The sequence below is a fragment of the Microchirus variegatus genome (genome assembly GCF_963457635.1).
Source record: "Microchirus variegatus genome assembly, chromosome: 12".
NCBI classification, from domain to species: domain Eukaryota; kingdom Metazoa; phylum Chordata; class Actinopteri; order Pleuronectiformes; family Soleidae; genus Microchirus; species Microchirus variegatus.
This window is the reverse complement of record NC_139813.1, coordinates 24,144,884-24,155,499: the sequence shown is the minus strand read 5'-3', so window position 1 is coordinate 24,155,499 and position 10,616 is coordinate 24,144,884. Positions and strand designations below refer to the sequence as shown.

At 44.1% G+C, this 10,616-nt stretch overlaps 1 protein-coding gene across 1 annotated transcript; it reads right to left on the bottom strand.

Annotated features, from left to right (window-relative positions):
- Positions 1-1,772: 1,772 nt before the first annotated feature.
- Positions 1,773-10,089, bottom strand: LOC310935071 (dihydropyrimidinase-related protein 5-like; the record flags this gene model as incomplete). The annotated part of the gene is made up of 13 exons (XM_083898904.1): positions 1,773-1,858; positions 1,954-2,128; positions 2,728-2,935; positions 3,024-3,166; positions 3,256-3,397; positions 4,107-4,263; positions 4,363-4,438; positions 4,533-4,577; positions 4,680-4,748; positions 4,882-5,061; positions 5,780-5,938; positions 8,975-9,124; positions 9,979-10,089. The coding sequence occupies 13 exons, from the start codon at positions 10,087-10,089 to the stop codon at positions 1,773-1,775; spliced, it is 1,701 nt and encodes a 566-aa protein (XP_083755030.1).
- Positions 10,090-10,616: the final 527 nt, after the last annotated feature.

Below are 10,616 nucleotides of genomic sequence, written 5' to 3'. Positions count from 1 at the left end.
TTTGTTGTCGGTTTTTCGGGAGACACTTCTCTCCTCTGCCTCCGGGTGGTGCTGTTCATGCATGGGTGTCGGTGTGGCACGCGTGACTCACATTTTGGCACATTTTATTCTTTCAACTAAAAAACAAAAACAAAAACAAACAAACATCCTAAATATATATAGTAGTACACAAGCGAGAAAGACGTGAATGTGTATAAATATAATACTGCGAGGCAGGAATGAGAGGACCAGTGTTTTCTTTTGTTTTTTTTTTAATCCTGCATGTGCAGCTCAATCTTCTTGCTCTGGAAACACACAGCTCTTACAACAATCCCTTCTATTTGTCCAACATATTGTAAACATAGTCTAATATCAGCTGCTAATGAACCACTACACCCCGAGTCCAATCAAAATCCTATTGTGCTTGACACATTTTGAGTGTAATCCAATTGTTTTTTAATGTGCGTTTAATTTAAATATTTAAATCCACATGTTTACAGCAGCTTTGAGTGATAAATGAGAAGGTACACTAACCTTTACTCATGTTAATCACAGAAACTATGTGAAATTATCAGTAGCAAAGTTACAAAAAAACACTTCCTCCCTTTCCTCAGACTTTTCCACAGGGTTGTAGCACAAAGACAGAGTTTCCATAAGAGCAAACGCCCGCATGTAGCCGCTGTGGGATCAGTGGTGGTGGGACTAGAGTAATAATCCCAGTTAAGCCTGGACAGATTGTGTCCTTACATAGACTGTGCTACACTACAGGTGACGCTGGGAAATGTGATGTAATTCAGTCAGAGGCAGTGGAGTTAGGACTGTGTTCAGACCAGGTGTTAACATCTGTCCTGAAGTGACCTGAGCACCAAAGGTGGTTTGAGGATCATGCACGGACACAATCCCCAGTTCTCACTACATTGAGGAGAAAGGATAAAGGAGGACACTCCGAAACTGTAGGGGGAGCTCTACAGGGAAGTCTTGCTTTAAAGCTGTCTACTTGTGACTGGGTCGCTCAAGATGGACGTTAAAAACCCGGGTCTGAAACGAGCCAAAAAAGACGATGGATGGGGATTGGAGTCGCTATTGAGGGAGTGGAGCTGTAAGATCACATGGTGTTCAAAGCAGTTTGGATGTCATCACCACACAGCACAGTTCATCCACTGGAAACAAAAACACTGAGGTAAGAGGAGCCCACGGTGCAGCGGGGAGGCCGAGCACAGTGGGTGGTTTTAATCACAAACAGAATCCACACACACACACACACATCTTTATATGACTCTAAAGCTATGGTGTCTACAGTGTACTGTACGCTTGTGTGCGTATGAGTGTGTGTGTGAGTGACAAGGGTATACAGTATAATAGATATTCCACTGAATCCAGTTGCACTATTTTTAAATAATGGGGTCGACATCACTTCAACTTCAAACCATCAAAAACTGTACTGGTTTTGATCTCTCACAGCGCGGTAAATGAGCGGCGGACTTTATCCGTGTTAGTATGATCAGCTTGAATTTGGCAACAGCGTTTAAAATTCATAGATACTTAGATAGCCCTTCACTCTCATGTGAATCAGTCATTCCAATTAAAATCAGATTCGTAAAAGTCACTTTGGCAAATCATCGATCGTCACTCGGGTTATCACTAATCACAGATAAGTGCTGGAATTTATCCCCCCCCACACCCACCCCATTCAACTTAAAAACTCTGTGATGGTAAATCAGTGCAGTTTTCCTGGTTGCTCAGAAATATACAAAAACACGGAGGCTCAGGTGGTCGGAGGTCATCACCAGCGTTTACCAGATGCCGCTGGAGCGACCGCCGGGAGGAGCCAGGATCCGAGCGGAGGACCTCTTCGGGATGTGGTCGTCGACCTGGGAACCTGAGAGAGAGAAATCACACACACAAGAGTTTACTTCAATAATAATCAATAAAAAAACATGACGAGCAGTACTGTTAGCCGTATTCCAGTTTTACCCGAGAGGCTAAAGGACGACTCGTGAAGGTCTCGGACCCCCTGTTGACCCCGAGGACAATTCTTGTTGGCGTCTCCATCGACTGGACCCAGACCCAGATCCTTCTTCATGATGGTCGCCACCTTGGCCACGTCACCAGAGTAAGGATCCCTGTCGACTCCTTTATAAGCCTGAGTCTAAAACAAAGCATTAAATGCATTAACATTAACAACAATGGCTGCCTCTGTAAATCAAGGCCCTGAAGGCTTATTCTGAGGCTATGAAAAACAAATTATTATCATTTTAAAGTGATAATAAATGTATACAAACAGACTTAAGGGAAGTTAAAGCTGCAGTACATAACTTCTTCTGTCTCTCTATAAAACGTATCACTTCCTGTGTGCAGTGTGGGAATGACAAGATCTAAACGCTGCCTTTTACTGAGAATCAAAGACAGAGTCGTGTGGAGCTGATAGACTTAATCAACAGTGTGTGAACTCATTTGACATCGATTAAAACGTAACTGATATAGATACAGCTTTAACATCCAGAAAGCATAATAAATAATTCAGTAGATACTATCTGGTGCATCTGAAAGAGAGTTGTTGGGGGGGGGGGGTTTGTGCTGACATCGGCAGATGAAGAGTTTCAGCGTACAGTGCATTAAAGGTTTTTTTTTGATGGATGTATTTGCTGCAGATTTCAGCCGATGCAGCACAGCGTGAGCCTTGATTCTTTACTAACAAGTGTTATCAAAATCAGCGTTTAAAGAGAGGATGAATGAACGTGAACACACCTTTTCTCTCTGCACCATCTTCTTGTAGAGGTAGTCGGGGAACGTGCGCTGCGAGTAGAACTTCCCGGATCCCTCGGCGCACATGAACACGCCGTTCTCGCACACCAGGCGCCCTCGGCTGATGGTGACCAGAGGAACGCCGTGGCAGCGCATGCCCTCGTACAGGTTGAAGTCTCCGCCCTGCACCTGAGTGCTCACAGAGATCGTCCTGCGGCGGCAACAAGAGCCGTTACTACACCGTTACTTTGTTTTGTCAGCCACATGTTTGTGTTGTAAAAGACAATGTAATTGTGTACTTTGTTGCGTCAGGGTCCCAGACCACCACGTCAGCGTCGGCCCCGGGGATGATACGACCCTTACGCGGGTAAAGGTTGTAGATCTTTGCGGCGTTAGAGCTCGTCACTGCCACAAAACGATTCTCATCCATCTTTCCTGTAACCTGAAGGTATCGAAACATTAAAATATCGGGGAATGTGTTTGCAGAAATGGATTTAACATGCTAGTGTGTGTGTGTGTGTGCGAACGTACCACTCCCCTCTCCCAGATGACGCTCATCCTGTCCTGGACTCCAGGCACTCCGTGAGGGATCTTGGTGAAGTCGTCTTTCCCCAGCGCTCTCTGCTTGATGCTGAAGGGACGGTGCTCTGACGCCACAACGCTCAGGGTGTCACTGAGAGACAAGGACGTGCATGTTCAATTTAGGCAAAAACACACTCATTACAGGACAGAAAACTAGAGAAAGAATGGTGTGTTTTAACAGCTGGTGAGTGAGAGGTTGGTTTGGTTGTGGTGCCCGTTTATTGACAGTATAACATCTCGACTGGAGTCACCAAGGGAAATTAAACCTTCTCCCATCATTGAATATTTTAAATTACTGTTAAAGACCCACCCCTTTTCCTTGGCCTCCACTTCAGGATAAGAACCCAGACACTTCTGTTTTACCTTTTTATTGATTTAATGTTTTATACCTTTTAAGTTGCTGTGTCTTTAACTCTGTAAAGTGTGGTGAGTCTGTGTGTGTCAGTACATTGTCAGCACTATGTGTGCATGTGTGTGTGTGTGTGTTGCTGCACCTGACAGAAAGAGGGTGGGGGGGGGAAAGGCATGCACAGCTGAGCACTGCCTTCACTCAGTGACCTCACACACCAAAGCTGCTCAGTTTACCTCAGGGTTAATACACCCTCTTATTCCACAAGGTTTGGTAATTACTGTTTCTGATCTGAATCCAAATCACCACCAAAATCGAATAATTTCATCCTTGGACTGTAACCTATTTCACCCTCCCAAAAAAGTTTCTCTCTTCATGAACAGAGAAACGTGGATAAAAACATAATCTCCGTGAGCGAGGTAAAAAGAGATGAGATGAGATTTGCACATACTTGCCCAACAGGCCCATGAGGTAGCTGGGTGTGTTCGGGTCGAGGCGGAGAGGAGGGATGATGACGTGGGCGGCGGCGTGAGCCCAGTCCTGGTGGTAATACTGCATCCCGTTCACCACTGCATGAGCTACTGTGGTCTCTGCATGGACCACCTTACCTTCAGAGAGAAAATGGAAAAAGAAGGAAGATTATTATCATCCTCTTTATCATCATGGTAATGATCTATTCTGTGTTTGGGGCTGAGCAGGTAACTCACCCTGCATCTTAGCAGCAGCGATCATGTCTCCAGCAGCTGCACTGGACACATTCACCAGGTAGATCGGGCAACGGGCCTAAAAATCACAAAGATATCCAATAAATGATCAACATCACACAATATATCTGTATGTAAAGAGGATATTAAAATGTAGTGTGGTGTCGACTTACCCTGTTGGCGATGGTGACAGCCCTGTGAGTGGCCTCAGACTCCAGCTGCAGGCAGAAGACACACAATAATTAATATCTGAATACTTAAAATGTATTTAAGGGCTTAATCAAAGGGGAAAAATGAACTAAAATACTGATTAAATGTACCTCCTCTGGTCGGCTGATCTCAATACCCTCTGGTCCACTGATGCCCAGATCCAGAGCCTCTTTGGCGCCCTGACAACAAACATACCAAACAGTTAATTTACATCCTTCACTATTGCAATATATGCGTTTCATTGATTTGATTTTCTGAAAATCTCCCTTTATAAAAAGAGAAAGCTGGAGTAAGTGAAGATGTTTGGTGCACCTCTGCCACCAGCTCTCCGTTCTCAGCGTGGACGCGTGCGATGGCCCCGATGTCTTTACACGACTGCAGCGCCTGGTACAGCTCCGAGTCTCTCAGCATCATCATGTCTTTGTAGGCCATGTACATCTGGAAGGAGTTCACCCCGTGCTCCCTCACCAGGGCCTCCATCTCGCTGTGCACCTGATATCGCGACACAGAGGGTCAGAGGTCGAGTGTTTGAGTCATTACCAGGAGACGGTCACAGCTGAGCTCCTCCAGGTTTCAGAGGCAGACAGTGAGGCACGTTAGGCAACGAGAGCGTGTGTCTGTGTGTGTGCGTGTGTTTGTTATATGGAGCATGAAATGAGCTTTGGAGAGCAGCCAGACTGAGATCACATTACATTTACATCAGTGACTGTGCTGCTGAGTTCCAGTGAGACGGCGACAGTCGACGTTAAAAATGTAACATTCACTCAGAATGCAAAGAGAAACCGCTTCATCTTTACAAAGTTAAACATCCGTACATTGAAATGTGAGTGCTAGAGCTAAATTTCAAATTAAGATAAAACACCCACTACATCAATACTGTAATTTTTTCAATGATTATATATAACATATGGCCAAAAAGAAGGTGAATGAATGTATGCATGATAATACGATTCAGCAGATGATATAGTACTAGCATAAAGCCAGAGGCTGCTTGTGCATCTTTGACTCATAAAATCTGTCGAGCATGTGTATTAACCTAGTTCGTGTCAGGTCTAATCTGGGTCATTTCACATTTCACCCACAAACGAGAGTGGTTTGGCTGCTTCATTATTCACAGTGACATGATAAAAGGCCGAGGAGTGAAACAGTGAAAGAACGAAGAGAGGGAATGTTTTAACAGCCTAACTTTAACAACCTCTGAGCGACTCACCTTTGGTCCCCACCAGGTCACGCCGACGTGCAGAGCGTAGTCGCAGCACACTTTCGCGTCGGCCAGGGCTCGGCACTTTTCGTAGGTGTCCAGCAGGGAGCAGTGCTGTTCAGGCAGGGCCAGAGCCATCACCATGGTGGTACCACCCATCAGAGCCGCCTAGGTGAGGAGAGAGGAAGCGAGGGAAAGGAGGGAGAGTAAGAGAGAGAGGAGGGCAAAGTGAGACAAAACAGAGCTTGATTGGAAAGGAAAACAATGACTCCACTGTAAAGCACACACACTGAATCAGCAATGAACTGATTTGTTTTCATCACACAGTCCATTATTCACCACGATGGATGGATGAGGCACGAGTGCCGAGTCGGCCTCTCACGCTATTCGGATTTTATTGCATCTACGACACAGCAGCTAACTGTAGAAGCAAAAACAGGAGGAGGTGACTCATGAATGTGAGGCAGAGGGGAAAGTTGTAGAAGGAGAAAATGACAGGAGATGACTGAGCGGCTGGAAAATGGATGGTGTGCAGGGAGCGGTCTGCATGGTAAATGCACTATTGTGTAACCATGACAACATGACCACCCTTCTCCTCCTCTTCCTCCTCACACTCTGATACAGTCACCCATTCAATATCCTTTGACTTATTGTGCTGAGGATTGACAGGAAAACAGGCAACAATCCTTCGTGAAAGAGGAAATGAAAAGAAAATAGTTTGGTTTTTTTCAGCTCGTGTATAAATGTAAGCATATTAAAAAACATTGTACATCATTTTTAGGATTTATTCTGAATGAAATTAAGAGTGAACTTGAACACGGCCCTGATTCCTTCCTCCAGATTCCAGATGTGATTCAGACGTAGGCGCGGTCGTTTGTTGCAGATTGACAACAACATATTCGATTTCACGTCACTATGGTAACCAGAATGAATCGCGTGCTGTGTCAGCGTCGCAGGTCTCTGCATATGTAGTGTCATTGATCACTGTCAGTGTGTACGCTCACGTGTGTGTGTGTTTCTGGCATAAACACTGACCTTGTCAGGACCAGTTATCCTCATAGGGACTAAAAACTATTCCTAATGAGGCAGAACCTCATTTCTGAGTAGCTGGTTATCATTAGGGTTAAGATTTGAAGTATGGTTAGGTTAAGGTTAGTCATTAACTGGTTCTGTTTAAGGTCAGGGATAATGCTTTGTTTAGACTGTCCACATTAACAGAAGACAATTCAGCGTCCTAAGAAGTATAGCTGCGTGAACCTATGTGTGTGTGTGTGTGTCAGAGTATCAGGGGACATGGACACACAGCAAGGGATTGTGGGAGTCACACTGCTTGTCTGCAAGACCTAAATTAAAATGTACTGCCAGTTCTCCTTCTTTACACTGAGAAGCGTCAAAGACAAAGAGGTGTATTTCTCCCTCCCTCTGTGTGTTTCTCTATGTATGCGAGTATTTTTAAATCAAAACTGTATGAGAGTGCATGAGTTCAGTGAGAGGGTGACAGAGGAAGGAGCAGGATCAGACGTTTCTCTGTCAAACTGGAACATGGACGCTGTCTCCTGCTGTCTCCTGCTTCTTTTATTCTGTTCTCTTTCATTCTTTTTTAGTCTTGAAACAGCCACTGAATAAACGTCCAATTTTAGACTGTTTTGCTCAGACTCACCAAATTGCACGGCAAAAAATTAATGGTCAAACGTGCCCCAAAAAAAGACTGGGAATATAATTTTTTATAAGATTAAATGTAGCTTCCTGTACGACTACAAACACTGTAATTGAAAATGAATGCCTCTTCTTTCCGTCTTTCCTGGGGGAAGGTGGACGGGTGAGGCAGGAGGAGGCAGAGCAGAGGAAGCAGCACGGGAGGAGGAAGGGAGGATGGAGGAAGGCTAGAAAAGCAGGAGATGGAGAAGACTGTGATAAATGATGAGAGGGAGGGAAGAGGATGCGGAGGGAAATAGTTTTGGGGTTCAAGACAATTGTCCCTGAGCCGTTACCGTGGTAACGTAGTCACCATAGGGACCACACAATACGACCATAGTCATATGCGAGCGTGTATGTGGACACACACACACACACAAATTTGCTCCCTCTGATTACCACACTAAAGAGTGGGGGGTTAGTTGCCATGGCAGCGAGGTTAGTGGGTAGGAGTTGGTAACTGGGGGGTTGCTGGGGTAAAGCTGGCATATGCGAGGAATTGAATCTGCCCCAAATTCTTCTCACCACACTTTAGTTAACATTCCATGAGACTTGAGCCTCATTTCACAAAGATACAGCACCACAAAGTCTGCAAAGTCCGTGTGAGTTTCCACAAAAGCTTCAAAAGTGACACTGCTGGGTCTATGTCAAATTAATGATGACAAGACAGATCACTTAAAATTTTTCTTCTCAGTTCTCAAGAGACCGTATGGAAATCTGTGCAGGATTTCAGATTAACAGAATGATTATTCCACTATTTAATGGCACTGAGGGACTATTATTCAAATTTAAAAGTTTCATCTGTGGAAATTCCCAGACTTGACTGAACAAATTTACTCAGTATTATAAAAGTACATGTATTCTTTATCCTTTTTGTATCAATATGTTCATTTCAGGAGCCTCAAAAACTATGCACGACAGCATCAGCAAAAACCAACTGCAACATCCTCCTGATCATGCATGCTGCTGCGGGCGACAATTATTATTCTCCCTGCTTTAAATATTTAAGTCTCCTAATTATAAAATCATCCTCTTTGGGTCTCAGGAGGAACGCAGGGCTAAATATGCAAAGCATCCACATGAAATGAACTAATAAACCCGGTGTGACTGAAGACTGAAGACTGAACAGCTGAGTCCTTGATTTCAACTTGAAACTTGTGACAGCTGTGTGACGGAACACGAGTGGTCATTAGTCTTAATGATGGAGGCAACACAGGAGGCTGGAAGCAGAGATTCATATTTTAATTTGGACAAGTAGGGACTGCAACTAACTAATACTGTGTTATTTGTTGTTTGGTCCAGAAAATGTCAGAAACTGTGAAAAACACCATAAATAATGTCTAATTTGGTTCACAAAAGAGAGAGAAAAAAACCGACAAGCATGAGCGAGAGTGTGTTTGAGGGTGTGTTTGACAGCTGTCTCTGGATTCTAAATGTGTTTTATCAACCTACTGTTGTCATAACACAGCCCTGTGTGTATGTACAGTATGTGTGTGCGTGTGTGTGTACCTTGGTCCCACTGTAGAAGTCGTCCTGGATGCTGGCGTTCATGAAGGTCTCCTCCAGATGGACGCTGGTGTCTATTCCGCCCGGCAGCACCAGCTTTCCAGAGGCGTCGATCACCTTGGCTCCGCCTGGAATCATCAGCTCTTTACCAACCTGTCAGAACACAACACATTCGATTTAACATTTTTATTACATTTTGTGGACCAAACAAGCACTCAATTAATCAAAAATAATCATGAGTTGCAGCTCCATTATATCAGAAGAAAATTATGCTTTGGCTTATCAGGAATTGGTGAAAATACACGGAACGGTTAATTTCAGATGAAGAGATAAGATGCTTTCGACCAAATTTAGCAACAACCTCATTTTATAATGATGCAAAGGATACTGGCCAATAACTAAATTTGGTATCGTCAGCCCCAAAAATCCAGCACAGATTCCGTTCATTTACTCGTACACAATAGCTTTCACCATATCCTAGTAAATGTTAAAAATGTCCATTTTCTCTTGTACTTATTCACATAAAAATGAAAATACTGGCAAATCAGTATCAATGTACATTCTGTTCTTTGGGTGCAGCTAAAATGAGGCATGTGAAGTCTAATTAAATGGCTCAATTTAGAAGCAACAGAGAGATTCATAATCCATTGCCTCAGTTACAGCAGCATTTAGAAACATTTCAGTGTTAGCACATGAGCATCACAGCGCAGGTGTTATGATGGAAAGAGTTGGGTGTTTTTAGTGGACGCTAACAACGAGCTCTCTGGGTTCCCAATTAAAAACGCATCCTCTTCTTTCTATGACAGCGGTTTGTGAGCTAATAATAGTGTGTGCGCGCTATCTTCACGCAGAGTCACAGAGTTCACCGAGTCCTTTGTTCTCTTACCGTTTCATTACGGGATGAGTCACACTTACATCTGCGTGGATATACGAGAGGGTCAGGCTGTGTGTGTGTGCACTGTACGTACTTGTGTGTTCATCAGTTCATCAGTATTAAAATGGCTCACCTGCTGAATGATGCCATTCTCGATGTAGACGTCAGCTTCCTGGGTGAAGTCGTCGTTCACCACCTTCCCTCCCTTGATGAGGATACGCATTGACCCCATGTTGGCAGCCATTTTCCTAACGGAAGAAGGAACAGACGTCTTTACAAGCATTCGGAGTATAATTCGGAAATAACCGTGCATGCATGCATGACTCATTTGGCATGTTCCATCCACAGGACTTTCCAACATTTCACATTTTTAGTAAAGCTATCCACTGATTTTTTTTTTTACTTCATCCTCCATGTGTGACAGTAACACATTTGTATTTTACCAACCAGGTAGAAGTCCATTATTGACTCAGGCTAATGAGCTGGACATACAGAGAGGAGCCTCCACAAACATTCCTCTGTGTGTGTGTGTGTGTGTGTGTGTGTTTATAGTGTGTATTCTGCATGGATGGCTGTATGCAATGTGTTTGAGGGCAGGACGCACAAAGGCCTCTTAGTCACGCAGAATCTGGGCAAAAAGATGGAGTAGAATAGAGAGAGGAAGCAGGGGGAGAAGGGGGTGACAAGGGAGGAAAGAAAAGAAAGGAATAATAAGGACAGACAGAGAAGCTTGAAATTTGTACCTCAACCAGACGACACTTAAACTGTCCC